Source organism: Humulus lupulus, chromosome 2 (genome assembly GCF_963169125.1).
Source record: "Humulus lupulus chromosome 2, drHumLupu1.1, whole genome shotgun sequence".
Classification (NCBI taxonomy): domain Eukaryota; kingdom Viridiplantae; phylum Streptophyta; class Magnoliopsida; order Rosales; family Cannabaceae; genus Humulus; species Humulus lupulus.
In genome coordinates this window covers 66,593,566-66,610,639 of record NC_084794.1, presented here as the reverse complement: position 1 = coordinate 66,610,639, position 17,074 = coordinate 66,593,566, and the positions used below count along the sequence as shown (strand labels likewise).

Genomic DNA, 17,074 nt, shown 5'->3' with positions numbered 1-17,074 from the left:
TATTATTTAGTCAGTTATGCATTCCCTGGTCTTCAGGGACGTTTATTTGTTTATCTGATTAAATGCATTTAAAGCCATTTATTTTTATTCACAAAAGAGTAACCACCCAAAATATGTGGAATAGTATTCTGCATCCTTCTCTATAAATAGAGAAGCCATGCACCATTGTAATTGACCGAAATTCTGATCTTTGAGAGAAAACTCTGGAGAATTCATGCTAAAGAATTTTTCAGAGATAATCTTAAGATTAATAACAGAGACTCGTGGACTAGGCAGATTTAACTGCTGAACTACGTAAAAAATCGTGTGTTTGATTTGTTTGTTCCGTTTGGCCATCGTCATCCATTGTTTTTGTGCTCTTCTTTTATCTGTTGACGAAAAACGGCGTCAACAAATATAATCAAAATATCTCTAGTTTAGGTACATAATACTATGTTTTCTGATATATACAATACCATGTTTTCTTATTTTTCTAATTTAATAATCTTGTTTCTTATTTTCTTCTTCAGATTTTAATTTATTAAAATAATTAAATATTTTGTTCTTAGTTTTATTTTAATTTTTCTGGTTGAAAAAACTCAACTATTTTGTTAGTGTCTCATTATTTAGTTCACTTCGTAAAAACATTAATAATGTTGTTTCTATTTTTTTCTTAGGTATTTAAAAAAAAGACAAAAATTGAAAATAGTTATTATTTCAATTAACTACCAACCTAATAAGAATAAAAGTAACAAAATTATTAATGTGATAAAATTTTAGGTTTACAATCAATTAAAATGATTTAAAAATAATAATAATTCCAAAGTTTGATTTTGAATTTCCAAAAATTAAAATTGATTCATTTTCAATATATTACACATATTATGTAATTAATATATGAATTGAATATATTGAAGAGAAAATCTAACCATAATTGTGTTGAGTGTATATCTATATACTAATTTATCAAATAAAATTAGTGTTTTATATTTTACTAGACAACAAGAGTCTACGCTGATATTAAATCAACAATGGCATAATAAAGTAGTATAATTTCTTTTAAAATATATGTGAGATTAAGAATTTATATGTACTAAATAAATTATTAGATATTGGTGGAAAAAAAATCTCATTTTTTTATCGTCAAAATTTCACTAAGAACCTTAATTCCTTTTAGGAAAAAGTTACTCACCTCCAAATTGGTGCAATTGTTGGCTCTTCGCCATTAAGTAATAACATGATTGAAATAATAATAATAATAATTTTTATAACAAAAGTCTCTTATCTTTTTCCGATTTTACACTTTCTATATGATGTTTCTGTTTTAATGGTAAAATTTTATGATGGAAAAGAGTAAAGAAAAAATATAAGAAAATATTTTTCTAAAATTTTATAAGACACTTCTTAATATTTCTTTTTCTTTTTGAACATATTTATAGTTGTTTTAAATTTTATAAAATTATACTATATTTAAATTTAATGTTTTCTAGAAAAAGAAAATCTCAATTATTTTGTTTGAATTCAAATATTATAATTCATTTTTTTCCCTCCTAAAATATTCCAAAATTCAAACAAAAGGTAAATAAATGACTTTTTTTATTAACAATGAATTATATATTATAATCATAAGCATAATTTAATAGTACTACTTACACTTTTTCTTCTTACCAAAAGATCTCTTGGAACACTCCCATCTTCCAAAGCAAAAAAAAATTGATGTTATATTATTAGAATAATAACCATATTTAGTTATTGTTTTATCTTTCTGTTTGGGTTGTTGTAACCTCTTGGGTCTGTTGGGCCTATTTATACTTTCAGCCCTTGTTGTTTTTTGCAAGGTTTTGTGTTTAATAAAATTTCTTTGGATGAAGCCCTTACTCGTGGTCCACCTAATATGGTATCAGAGTATCACACTTTTGCCTAAAAGCCTTTTCTTTTTTTTCAAGAATCTCAAAAGACAAAAGAACCCTAACCTTCTCTCAAGTGTTTCAGCCATTTCTTCTCCTTCTTCTTGGATGGCTCGTGCAAAAGGACCTCAAACCAGAAGCTCGTCGGCGCCCCTTCCAGCTATGTCTCCGCTGCCCTCGCCGCCTGCTCCGGCGTCTACTCCTTTTCCTCAGTCGGCTGCCACTCCTCCTAGTTCGGCCTCGACTTCGCACCCTCCTGAAGGAGTTTCTCAGCTGCCGCACTCATCTTCAAACCCTGTTCATCATCATCTCTCTTCGCCGGCCATCAATCCGAGCGGTAATGCCAACTCTGCCGACGTCAATGGTGATAGGGGTGTCCATATTCTGTCTACTCCAAATCAGTGTCAACCTTCCCCATTGGATCGCTCGTACCATTTGGGAACCGGAGACCACCCCAATTTTCTTATTGTTCCAAAACTCTTAATAGGTCAAGATAATTTTCAATCTTGGAAAAAAGCAGCCTCTATCTCCATTGTTGCCAAGAATAAAACCTCTTTCATTGATGGCTCCCTGTCCCGACCCCCACCATCTGATCCAAACTTTGCTTCTTGGGTGCAATGTAATAACATGGTGATGGCTTGGTTACTTCAATCTATCTCTCAAGAAATTGCTGCAAGTATTATGTTCCAAGATTCATCAAGAGATATGTGGCATGATCTTCATGAGCGGTTCAATCAAGGAAATGGACCTCGAATTTTTCAACTTCAAACCTCGGTGCACAGCATAAAACAGGGAGACTCGGATGTCAATACCTATTTCACTCGACTGAAGGCTCTTTGGGATGAGCTCAAAGAGTTTCAGCCCATTGTTCCTTGTTCGTGTGGTTGTACGTGTGGTGCTGTTGAGAGACTCCTTGGGTATTACACTAGAGATCAAATTATTCAATTCCTCACTGGTCTAAATGACTCTTATAATCCTATAAGGGCTCAGATTCTGCTCTATGATCTGCTTCCGCCTCTGTCCAAGGTTTTCTCTATGATAGTTCAAGAAGAGCGTCAACGCTGCCTTGGTAACCCGGCCTCTCTCATTGCTGCTGCTGCGGTTCCTAATCATTCCACCAAGCCGCCTCTGTCCAGATCAAAGAAGCCGAGACCCTCATGCTCTCACTGTCTCAAGCCTGGCCATCTTGTGGAAAAATGTTTTTTCCTTCATGGTTTTCCTCCTGGGTATGGTGACAAACGCCGTCAAGAGGAAGCATCCAAACCTTCGGTTCATCAAGTTTCCGCGTCCACTACTGCTGCCCCTCTTTCGGGAAAATAGCCGTTGTTTTCTCAAAACAAGCTTAGTGAACAACTCATCTCGCTTCCAAGTCAGCAACTTCTCAACCCGTCCCCCACTGGTGATACTCAGCCGATTGCCTCTCAAATTTCTGGTAATCCTGTTGACTTCCCCTCTATTTTATGGATTGTGGACTGTGGGGCAACTCACCATGTGTGTCACTTACTTCAGTTTTTTACTTCGATTGATAAATGTCCTATTGCTAACTTAGTGTCTCTGCCGAATGGCCATACCATTCGAATTTCTCATTCTGGCTCGGTTAGACTTAATCATGATATCACTTTGACTGATGTGTTATTCATTCCTGAATTTAAATACAACCTGTTTTCAGTTAATGCTTTCTTACAAAATAATCCTAACTCTCTAACTTTTACATCTTCTTAATGCTTTATTCAGGCACCCACTCGGACTTCCAAGATTGGGATTGCTAAGAAAATTGGCAAGCTATTCTTCTTTGAACAAGATAGTTGTTGGGTACAAATTGTACAATCTGATTTTTCTATTCATTCATGTACTGAAATGGATCAATGGCATTGTCGCCTTGGCCATCCATCTTTGTCTATCACACAATCTATTAATAAAACTCTTACTTTTTCAGACAAAGCTTGTGATAACATGTGTTCTATTTGTCATTTAGCTAAGCAAAAACGTCTACCTTTTATCTCTCATAATAACATGGCTTCTGCCCCTTTTGATTTAGTGCATCTTGATATTTGGGGACCGTTTCGTGTTATAAGTATCGAAGGGTACAAATATTTTCTTACCATTGTGGATGATCACTCCCGGTTCACATGGGTATATATGCTTAAAGCAAAATTTGATGTTCAAGTTATTATTCCACAATTTTTTTCTTTAATTGCAACTCAATTTTCTGCTACTATTAAAGTTGTTCGTTGTGACAATGCTAAAGAACTGAATCTTACCTCTTTTTATGTCACTAGAGGTATTGAACAGTTTCATTCTTGTGTTGATAGACCTCAACAAAATTCTGTAGTTGAACGAAAACATCAACATATTTTAAATGTGGCTCGGTCCTTATTGTTTCAATCTCATCTTTCTCTTCCATATTGGTCTTACCTCATTAATACGGCTGTTTACCTCATTAATAGAACTCCATCTCTTGTTCTAAAAAAGAAAACTGCTTTTGAGTTACTTTTCAATAAATTGCCATCATATGATCATCTTAGATGCTTTGGTTGTCTTGCATTTGCATCAACATTAGATAGGTCTCGTCATAAGTTTTCCCCAAGGTCAAAAGCTTGCATATTTATTGGCTATCCGCATGGAATGAAAGCCTATACTTTACTTGATATTGAAAGTCAACAAATATTGCATTCCAGAGATGTTATTTTCTATGAAAATATATTTCCTTTAAAGCATGACAAGTCTAATGTTGCAAATGATCAATTATTTTTGTCTAAGATGTTTCTTGCAGGATCTCCTTCTCATGAGTCACAGCCGTCTGAATCTATGGCTCCGCCTGTCACTGCCTCAAAAAGTGGCAGATCTGTTACTCGCCCCTCTTATCTTAGAGACTATGTTTGTAACTTTGAAATCTCTGAATCTACTACTGCTCACCCCTTATCTGAGTTTCTATCTTATGATAGGTTAAGTGCTCAATTTCGGGCTGCCATCCTTTCATCCAACATTGTGGTAGAACCATCTAGTTACAAGCAAGCTTCAACCATTCCAGGTGGCAACAAGCAATGAAGGCTGAACTTCAAGCTCTTGAAAGTAACAAAACATGGCAGATTGTCTCTCTTCCTCCAGGCCAACACACTATAGGAAGCAAATGGCTATACAAGATCAAATACAAAGAAAATGGAGCCATTGATCGATATAAAGCTCGTCTTGTGGCCAAAGGCTACTCCCAAAAGCACGGTATCGATTACTTTGACACCTTTGCTCCTGTTGCAAAATTTAATACTCTTAAATTACTTCTTGCTGTGGCAGCCATAAAAAATTGGTCCTTATGCCATCTTGATATAAACAATGCTTTTCTTCATGGGGATTTTAAATGAAAATGTCTATATGACTATACCAAAGGGTTATCAGCCCTATACTCCCCTTCCTTCAAATGCGGTTTGTAAATTAACCAAAAGTCTATATGGCTTGAAACAAGCTCCAAGACAATGGTACCACAAACTCAGCACATATCTTATTTCTAATGGGTTCAGACAATCTCATGCTGACCATACTTTGTTCATTAAGAGCACAAATGATATCTTTATTGCTCTATTAATCTATGTTGATGACATTGTTGTCACTTCAAATAATGATGTTGCAGTCTCTGCATTTAAAACTGCAATACATTCAGTATTTCATCTGAAAGACCTTGGTTCTTTACGTTTCTTTTTAGGGCTTGAGATTGGTCGTTCCAATAATGGCATATCTATGTCTCAACGCCCCTTTACATTACAATTGCTAAGTGATACAGGTTACTTAGGTGCCAAAGTTTCCTCCACTCCGATGGAGCCTAATACAAAACTCAACAAAGATGATGGGGATCTTTTAGAGGATCCTACCTTGTATAGGAGCCTCATTGGTAAATTGATTTATTTAACCATTACTCGTCCTGATATCTCTTATGCTGTCAATAAACTAAGTCAATACTTAACTACACCTCGGACTCCTCATCTTCATGCGGCACATCGTATTCTTCAATACCTTAAAGGAACATCAGGCCAAGGCCTCTTTTTTTATTCTAAATCTTCACCACATCTTAATGCTTATGCTGAATCTAACTTTGTTGGTGCAGATTTATCTCTTAAATTTTTTGCAGATGCAGATTGGGCTGCTTGTAGTGATACCAGACGTTCTGTTTCTGGTTATTGTGTCTTCATTGGAAAATCTCTCATATCATGGAAATCCAAGAAGCAAACAACTGTCTCTTGTTCTTCAGCTGACGCGGAATATCGAGCTATGGCCAATGCAACGTGTGAGATTATGTGGTTGATATCTGTGCTGAAAGATCTCACCATCTCTCGCTCCCATCCAGCCATCCTATATTGTGATAACACGACAGCCATTCACATCTCGGAAAATCCCGTCTTCCATGAAAGAACAAAGCACATTGAGATTGACTGTCACCTTGTTCGTGAGAAAGTCCAAGATGGTTCCCTCAAACTCATTCATGTCCCATCCAAAAGCAATCTTGCTAATGTGCTCACAAAGCCCCTATTCCCAGCTCAATTTAAGGAATTAGTGTCCAAGATGAATGTAAAAAATCTGTACATTTCATCTTGTGGGGGTGTATTAGAATAATAACCATATTTAGTTATTGCTTTATCTTTCTGTTTGGGTTGTTGTAACCTCTTGGGTCTATTGCGCCTATTTATACTTTCAGCCCTTGTTGTTTTTGCAAGGTTTTGTGTTTAATAAAATTTCTTTTGATGAAGTCCTTACTGAGTCGTGGTCCACCTAATATATATATTTACTATTTCGTGATCAACTTTTTTTTAGCATTTAACAAAGCTTAAATATATTACTGGAATGGCAAAGATTTCATTTAATCTTAGATTAAATAAAAAAAGATAAATTCTCAATACTAAGAAACAAGATTTGTGCACAAGAGATTTGTCGCATCCTGTACTTCAAAATTGTTACATGTATTCTTTATGTTAAATTTTTTATTTAAAAGATAGTAATAACTATAAATAATACAAACGACTTATGTCAGGCACATCATCGGCTAAATAGAAGAGATATGACCTTTTAAAAAATTAAAGAATAAATTGCAACACTACATCATAAATATAAATTATTTTTTTGTTTCTGAACAAAGAAAAATTTCATTAATAAAGATGCAAACTTCAACTAAGCAAAAAGTATATAATCACTCTTATGCAACTCAACTCATAGACTAAAGCATCTCGATACTTAACTTTGTCAAAGTCTTGAGCTACTAGAATTTCTTATAGAGAATAGTGATTTGAACCAACATGGCAAAGTAACTGAAACGCCACCACACATAGTAGGCTACAACTTCCCAAACAAGGAGACATTATTTACTAAATGAAATACAGAAATAAATAAACTCAAAGCAAAACAAGCAGTAAATAAACAGACATGGGAACAACACCAAGTACTAAAGATAACCACAACACCCTGATGCTAATCACAAAGCTATTCACCATGAGACTAAACCCAGCTCAGCAAACCACACCATCACAGGCCAGCTAAGCCTAAACCAGCCAAATTCAAACCCAATCTCGCCAAAACCAACACCCACCCCCGAGTGCACCCTCACACAACAACAATTGATTAATTTTATTGTCATGTCATCACATAAAATTAAATTTAAAAAAAAAAATAATAATTAGGAATTTAACTATAAACTTTGACAAAAATTCAAAACGAAAAATGTTATTGTCAATATTTTAAATTATTATTTTTACATCAATTTTTATGTATTAAATAATTGTTTATGAGTGTTACTCGTATCTATAATTTTTTTTAAAAGACATCCAGAAATATTGTAATAGATAGGGGCCACCTTTTTTCCCCTTTTCTTACTTTATTCCCAACTATTTTGAAAAATATAGTGTCCGTTCGTTAATCATTAAAAAAAATAATTTTATATTTATTTAATTAAAAGTCTGAATGTAAAATGAAAAAATTGTTCAGTAAACATATTTTTGTTTTTTATTATTTTAAATTTTAAATAAAATTTTGAAAACATATTTTTCTTACATTCACAATTTTTTTCAACACTTTTTGCTCTTTCCTATTTGATCGACTAGTGAGGTGAGCCAATTTCCTCAAACTCAAATCGTGTTATTCTTTTTTCGGTCATCGGAGAGATGCTCTCCGACCGTCGAAGCAAGAGCTGTTGAGAAATAAAGGTTTTAGGCCTGTATTGTTCAATTGGTCCCTTTGGTCATTTTACACAGTGGTCCCCTCCATACCGTTTTTTGCTCACTATTGTAATATTGTTTTTCTGTTAGTTTGTTAAAACTTTTCCTGGGTTGTTAGTGGTGCAGGGCATACGTGTAGTGGTTTAACAAATCTCCAGAATATTCTTTCTTTGTATTGTTGCATATATATATTCATAATAAAAAGTCTGACTGCTCTGTTGAGAAAAGAGCAGAGCCATTTTCCCTCAATATCCAAAACTTTAAGTTGGTACCAGAGCCATGTCGACTGGTGACCAGACTCCCCCAAATCAGACCCCCACCGGAGGTGCTCGGATGACTGCCAGTAATGTTGCAACAACCACCACCGTGGCTTCCGCCACCACTGCTCATGCTCCCAGTGCATCGTTCGGTAGCACTCTCACTCAACCATTTGCTCTGAAGTTGGATCGGAACAACTTCACTCTCTGGCGTACCATGGTTTCCACCATTGTTCGTGGCCACAGACTTGATGGGTATTTGACTGGTGCACGCCCGAAGCCACCGGAGTTCATCCCAAGAGTGATGGACAGTGGAGACAATGTTGGGTTTGGGGTTCAGACCAACCCAGAATTTGAACAATGGATCATACATGACCAACTCCTTTTAGGGTGGCTGTATGGATCCATGACAGAGGAGATTGCGACTGAAGTAATGGGTTCGGCTTCATCGGCTGCCCTCTGGAGTGCTCTTGATGCTCTATACGGTGCTCACTCAAAGGCCAAGATGGATGAGTATCGCACAAAAATTCAAATAACTCGGAAGGGGTCGCTTAGTATGGTCGACTACCTTAAGCAGAAGAAACGATGGGCCGATGTGCTTGCAATTGCGGGGGAACAATATCCTGAAAGTCAACTTGTTACAAATGTGCTTTCGGGCTTAGATGTGGAATATTTGCCTATTGTGTTGATTATTGAAGCTAGGGAATCGACTTCATGGCAGCAACTACAAGACATACTACTTAGCTTTGATAGCAAGATGGAACGACTCCAGGCGTTATCCAGCACCACCAAAGTTCTCAATGGCTCAACATTGCCCTCTGTCAACTACGCTAGTAAAGGAGGCTCTCCCAGTTCAGGTTCACAGACACATCAATTTGGTGGTGGTCGAGGAAACAGAGGAGGCAATTCAAATCGTGGAAACAGAGGAAGATTTTCCAGAGGCAGTCGCGGTGGTGGTAGATCGAACGGCCCAAAGCCAACATGCCAAGTCTGTGGAAGGTACGACCACTCATCAGCACACTGTTACAACCGCTATGATGAGTCTTATATGGGAACAGTTCCAACTGGTGGAGGCAGCTCACATGGAAATACAGCAAACATTGCAGCTTTTCTCACTGCTCCAGAGAACACAGATCTGGATTCCTGGTATGCTGACAGTGGCGCAAGCAACCACATAACAGCTGATGTTGGTAATCTCAGTCAAAAGAGTGAATATAATGGTAAGGAAAGTGTGGTGGTAGGCAATGGTAATAAGCTTCTAATCTCCCATGTTGGTTTAAGCTCTTTAAATACCTATAGAAGCACTCCATTGTTGCTCAAAGATGTCCTGCATGCTCCTAAAATCACCAAGAACTTGATTAGCATTTCAAAACTTACAATGGACAATGATGTTTATGTTGAATTCTTTTCCGATTGTTGTGTTGTGAAGGACATGGCAACAAGGAGGGTGGTGCTGGAGGGGAAGCTTAAAGATGGTCTTTATCAACTTGAGAAACCAGCCACAAAGTCGACTGCTCCAATCACTTCATTTGGCTCTATAAATAAGTCTTGTTTTGTTTCCAATCTATCCACAAGTCTGTCGAGTCCTGTAATCCAGCCTATGGCTGAGAAGAGTTTATTTTCAATCAAAGATATATGGCACCAAAGGCTGGGCCATCCATCCAACTGAGTATTGAGTCATGTTCTAAGTCAAATCAATGTAAAAAATCTGAACAATGAAGAAAATTCCTTTTGTGATGCTTGTCAACTTGGTAAATCTCATGCCTTACCATTCAAAACAAATACATATCGTGCAAAACAGCCATTAGAACTTGTGCATACCGATGTCTGGGGTCCTGCACCAATCATGTCCAACACAAACTATAGATTCTATATCCATTTTGTAGATGACTACAGTAGATATACATGGATATATCCTCTTAAGGCCAAATCGGATGCTCTAGCTGCTTTGATTCAATTTAAGTTGTTGGCTGAAAATAAGTTTGATAGAAAGATCAAATCATTACAAACAGATTTTGGGGGGGAATTCCAAGCCTTTTCCAACTTTGTTCAAACTCATGGAATTAGTTTTCAACATCCTTGTCCACACACCTCAGCCCAAAACGGTAGAGCCGAACGGAAGCATAGGCACATAGTTGAGATGGGATTAACACTTTTGGCTCAAGCTTGCATGCCTCAAAAGTATTGGTGGGATGCCTTTCAAACCTCAGTCTACCTCATAAACTGATTGCCTACGCCTGTGTTGGGAAACAAATGTCCATATGAAGTTATAAATGGTAAGAAACCCGACTACCATTTCCTTAAAGTGTTTGGCTCTAGTTGTTTTCCTTGTATTAGACCTTACCAACAACATAAATTCCAATACCACTCGGTTAAGTGTGTATACCTTGGCTACAGTGAAAACCATAAAGGGTATAAGTGTTTAAGTAGTACTGGCAGGTTGTATATCTCAAGGAACGTTATATTTAATGAAGAAGAATTCCCATTCAAAGCCGGGTTCCTCAATACTCACAAATCAGAACAAACAGCCCCAGTTCCAGTAACACTTTGGCAAGCCACATTTGATACCAATCACTTCACAATGTCTCAAGTTGATAACAATGACCACTCACACCAGCACCACCCACGGCCATCTATCCAAGAAGGATCTCAGCAAGCAAATCCTCATGAGAATGAAGGTAACGTTTCTGACTTTGAACAAGTATCTTTAGACTCACCTTTGAATGTTGATAGTGTTGCTGAAACACAAAGTATTGAAGCTTCAAGTCAACCAACACAACAAGGCAGATTCGCTTCCACACATCCCATGATTACTCGAGGGAAAGAAGGAGTGTTTAAGCCGAAAGTATACTTGGGAAAGTCAAACTGGAACAAAATTAGTGAAGAACCAGAAACAGTTGATGCTGCACTCAAAAATCCTGAATGGAAGAACGCCATGAAGAATGAAATTGGGGCATTGCGTAAAAATAATACCTGGACACTAGTGGCACGCAAGCCTGGCATGAACATTGTATCTAATAAGTGGGTGTTCAAAGTTAAGAAAAATGCAGATGGAAGTCTAGAGCGATACAAGGCACGCCTTGTAGCAAAGGGGTTCACGCAGAGACCGGGCATCGACTTTGGTGAGACTTACAGCCCAGTAGTCAAGGCACCTATAGTTAGAATTGTTCTCACTCTTGCAATATCTAAGTCGTGGGATGTAAGGCAATTGGACAATAACAATGCCTTTCTAAATGGGACTTTAAACGAGGAAGTATTTATGCACCAGCCACAAGGTTTTGAAGACAAGGAAAAGCCAGATTTTGTTTGCAAGCTTCACAAGTCGCTATATGGTCTTCGCCAAGCACCAAGAGCGTGGTTCGACAAACTTAAAACCACTCTTCTCAGCTGGAATTTTGTAAACTCAAAGGCTGATTGTTCATTGTTTTTCTACAAAACACCGAAGCTAATAATCTTGGTTCTCATCTATGTAGATGACATCATTGTTACAGGAAATGATTCAGAAAAATTGCAGCAATTTACTTGCAAGTTGAACAGAATGTTTGCTCTAAAAGACCTTGGCTCACTCCACTACTTTCTGGGCATAGAGGTACATCGGGATCAAACGGGAATGTATCTCACACAATCTAAATATGCTGAAGAATTGCTAAAAAGGACTGATATGCTTCATCTCAAGCTGTGCCCAACACCAATGACGATAGGAAAAGTTCTATCTTAAACTGATGGAGAACCTCTAGTGAATGCCACGGCTTACAAGAGTATCATAGGGGGATTACAGTACCTAACACACACAAGACCCGACATTAGCTTCGCAGTGAACAAACTGAGCCAGTTTTTGCAATCTCCCACAACAGCACACTGGAATGCAGCTAAGAGGACTCTGCGCTAAGTCAAAGGCACACCACATCTCGGGTTACACATAAAGCCGTGTGATAGACTCACCCTAACTGGTTTCTCTGATGCAGATTGGGCATGTTGCCCAGATGATCGTCGTTCGGTAGCAGGCTACTGTGTGTATTTTGGTGATTCGTTGGTTTCTTGGTCATCAAAGAAGCAACCTGTTGTATCTCGCTCAAGTACGAAGTTCGAATACCGTGCTCTTGCTCATGTTGCATTTGAAATAGCCTGGATACAATCGCTGTTGAAAGAACTCAGCTTCCCACTGCCAGTCGTGCCAATAACGTGGTGTGACAATTTAGGAGCAAGTGCCTTGGCATCGAATCCAGTGTATCACGCTCGAACTAAACATATTGAGTTGGATGCTCACTTCATTTGTGACAAAGTATTAGAAAAGAAACTTGAAATTCGTTACGTTCCCTCTACGGATCAGGTGGCAGACTGTCTCACCAAAAGTCTCTCAGCAGCTCGGTTCCAGTATTTGATTGACAAACTTGGAGTGGTGAAATCCCCACTCAGTTTGAGAGGAGGTGTTGAGAAATAAAGGTTTTAGGCCTGTATTGTTCAATTGGTCCCTTTGGTCATTTTACACAGTGGTCCCCTCCATACCGTTTTTTGCTCACTATTGTAATATTGCTTTTCTGTTAGTTTGTTAGAACTTTTCCTGGGTTGTTAGTGGTGCAGAGCATACGTGTAGTGGTTTAACAAATCTCCAGAATATTCTTTCTTTGTATTGTTGCATATATATATTCATAATAAAAAGTCTGGCCGCTCTGTTGAGAAAAGAGCAGAGCCATTTTCCCTCAATATCCAAAACTTTAAGTAGAGCGGCTACCATGAACTCCTAGAATGACTTGCATCTTTTTACCTCTCAAACCTCACTTTCAGATGTTTTCCACCTTACAAAACTACTGCCTCCATCACTTTTTTTGTTGGCTCTGATGCCATTCGTCGTCAAAAAATTTGTCATAGAACACAATAGTGGTGCTATTGATATCGATCATACTCACAGCCGTAGTTTTTTAAAAAAAAAAACAAAATAATAAAAACTCTAACAAAACAGATTTTTATTTTAAAAACAAAGAAACAAAATTGAAAAAGATATTTTAATTTTTGTATTATAAAATATAAAAAACAGAATAGTTGCCGAACATGCCCATAATTTAGTGAAACTTTTTTATTTTACGAGGAGAAAGAGTTGGATGAAACTTTATTTAGCTGTAATAAAGAGGCTTATATTTTGGTATTATTATTCTTTCCAAAAATATATTATTATTTTTTTATGATAATTTCTACCATCATTCATGTTAGGATATGGAAAGTAGTTTAGAAATAAAATAGGGTGCGTAATAAGAATTATGTGGTGTTATCTCAAAACCAATTAGTGATAAGTGTAGTAATTCATGTTATATATTGTTAAATGTACCCACACACTTTCTATATAGTATATTTTCTTTAACATCCTCCTCAAGATGGTGGCTATTTTTGGTCACTAATCTTGGACGGCTCGATCACTATTGATTGTTTGGCTCTTTCGGCTCTTTTTGGCTCACTATCTTCGAATCACAAGTGATTTTTTTGGCTCTCTTTTTGGACCAATTTTGGATTTGGATCGGATACAAATACTTGTTAGAGTTTTCTTTAACTCATGATACCATGTTAGAATGTGGAAAGTGATTTAGAAATAAAATGAGGTGCATGGTAAGAAGCATGGGGAGAAGCATGTGGTTACATCTCAAAATCAATTGATAATGAATGGAATAACTCATGCTATATATTGTTAAATGTACACATATGATATATTTTCTCAAACACTTCTTCTTGTTTTTTTTTTATCAAACTATATTATTGTTTTGAATAATGCCCATATTTATTATGGGTATACGTAGAAATGACACCCTCAAACACAAAGCACCTCATTTCAAATATGTAGATAAGTATAAGCCATTTTCGTGAAATATAAGTTTAAGCTAAATAAATAAAAGACTATCAATAAAAGTTTGTGTGAATAGTTAAAATTCAATATGATCAAAGAGTAATATATGTGTAATGTGTCAAATAAGTCATCATATATGGGCATTAAAATGAAGAAAATTAAATAAATATGATAATTAATGACAAATGTAGTACAACTAGTATAGTTACAGCAAAAGCTATTAAGCTACAAATTATTTAAAAAAGCATTTATCAGATTGGTACATTTAACTAATTCCTACCATATTCTTTGAGTTGTTATAATGACGATTATTATTAAGCTGGTGTCCAGTCAAAGTACATGTGTAAATATTACATGACTGACATAGCCACTAGTTTACAGTTATATAAATTTAAATATATATATACTGTTCTGGCCTATAATTTATATATACAATTAATAAATCTTTTTAATATACAGCCAAATATATAATATTATTGCACCATGAATGTGGTCATCATGAAGCTAGAGGCTAATTATTATTTTCTTTTCTTTTTCCTTATTATTTTGTCCATATATTATATACAGAGATATGTAAATTGTACAACATTACTCTTGGTTACTATTCATGTACCATAGAGCTGCAGAGGGTAGCGTCTAAATAATAACAAGATTCCTAAGTGTTAATGCTCACCGTATATTAATGAAAGTGAGCATTTAGAAATAATGTATATAAATATATATATAGGGAACCGTATTCACATTATTATATGCATCATTTTGTTTGTTGCACTGTATCTCCAACCTAAATGTTTTCATTTAGTTTTAAAGTTATAAATATTATTTATAATTTTAATAAAAATTATGATTCATTATTTTTTTTTAAATATATATATAATAAAATAAATTATAATTCTATAATATATAAATATTTATATCAATAATTTCTACATATATGACATTTAAATACAATTTTGACATACATATATATTTACGTGGTTATATGACATAAATATAAAATATACTAATATTTAAAAAAAATTAATAATAAAAATAAAATAATAATAGAAAAAATCATAGTGTAGATAATAGTATATATGCATTAACTATTTTTAGTTTCTAATATATCTCACTATGTTCATTGGTGAATTTGATGAAGAAAAAGAGCTTCAATCACTTGATTAAATAAACTATCACACAAATTTATTAGATAAAAAAATGATATGTATGTCTTTATTATTTTTAAATAAATATGATTTAATTAGTTAAATTATCATAAAATATCTTTAAAATATTCTATTTTAATTAATTAATTCATTAATTTTTTTTATGCATATGTTTTTTCAAACTTTTTAATTTATAGCAGTGACAACAAAAGATTATATATTATATGTTTAATATAATATTAAGTTTAAATTTAATTAAATTTTATTTAAGTTATTAAATATATGGTTTATTATTTTTAAATGATTATCATTGTAAAATATCTCAAAAATATCATATTTTAAGTTTAATTATTTATTTATTTTATTTTATTTAAGTTTAAGTTATGTTTACAATATACTGTTAAATATAAAAATATTATGTTAAAGTTAATGAAAAAAATCGTTAAAACCAAGAATTTCCGTTAACTATACACTTTTTATATAAAATATAGTGTGTGAATAACGGAAATTCTTGGTTTTAACAGTTTGTTTTATTAACTTTAACAGAATATTCTAAATATTTAATAAAATATACATTTAAAATTAATTAAAAATAGATATTTATTAATTATATTAATATAAATTTAAATATTATAATATAAATTCAAATTCAAATGTTATAAAATATTATTATTATAATAATATATGATACAAGACTATATTTATTAATTATATTAATATAAATTCAAATTCAAATGTTATAAAATATTATTATTATAATAATATATAATACAAGACTAGATATTTAATAATTATATTAATATAAACTTAAATGATATAAAATATTATTATGATAATAACATATAATCCTAATTTTTTACTAATTATATTAATATAAATTCAAATATTATAAAATATTATTATGATAATAATATTTAATACAAGACTACATATTTAATATCTATATTAATATAAATTTAAATATTATAAAATATCATTATAATAATAATATATAATACATAATCTTAATTTTTATTTTAAAAAATAACATTTGTAATTAAAAAAGTTATTATATTATATATATTTAAAAAAGCATAAACAATGTTTTGGTTTAATTTTTCATTTAATACGTTTATGTCAGTTTTTATATATAATATTGCTTATTTATTTGAAATATATATATGAAAATGATACAAATTTAATAAAAATAATTAATAAATAAAACTAAGAAAACGTGCATTGCACATTATTTGTACATTTTAAACAAAAATGATAATTTTTTAATAAAAATTAAGATTATGTATTATATATATTATTATAATGATATTATATAATATTTAAATTTATATTAATATAAGTATTAATTTCTAGTCTTGAATTAAATATTATTATAATAATAATATTTGAATTCATATTAGTATATTTAGTAAAATATTAGGATTATATAATATTATCATAATAATATTTTATATCATTTAAATTTATATTTATATAATTTTTAAATATCTAGTCTTGTATTATATATTATTATAATAATAATAATTTATAACATTTGAATTTGAATTTATATTAATATAATTATTATATATTTAGTCTTATATTAAATATTATTATTATAATAATATTTTATAATATTTGAATTTATATTAATATAATTAATAAATATCTATTTTTAGTTAGTCTTAAAGGTATATTCCATTAAATATTTAGAATATTCCATAATAATTAACAAAATAAACCATTAAAACCAAAAATTTTTGTTATCTACACATTTTTTATA

At 33.2% G+C, this 17,074-nt stretch overlaps 2 protein-coding genes across 2 annotated transcripts; both read left to right on the top strand.

Moving 5' to 3' along the window:
- Positions 1–2,048: 2,048 nt before the first annotated feature.
- Positions 2,049–4,891, top strand: LOC133814365 (uncharacterized). The gene is made up of 3 exons (XM_062247331.1): positions 2,049–3,155; positions 3,621–4,763; positions 4,832–4,891. Exons 1-3 carry the CDS (start codon positions 2,049–2,051, stop codon positions 4,889–4,891), a joined length of 2,310 nt encoding a protein of 769 aa, XP_062103315.1.
- A 39-nt stretch (positions 4,892–4,930) lies between these two features.
- On the top strand, positions 4,931–5,245 carry LOC133814363 (uncharacterized mitochondrial protein AtMg00820-like). Its single transcript, XM_062247330.1, has one exon. It carries the CDS (start codon positions 4,931–4,933, stop codon positions 5,243–5,245), a length of 315 nt encoding a protein of 104 aa, XP_062103314.1.
- The last annotated feature ends 11,829 nt before the right edge of the window (positions 5,246–17,074 follow it).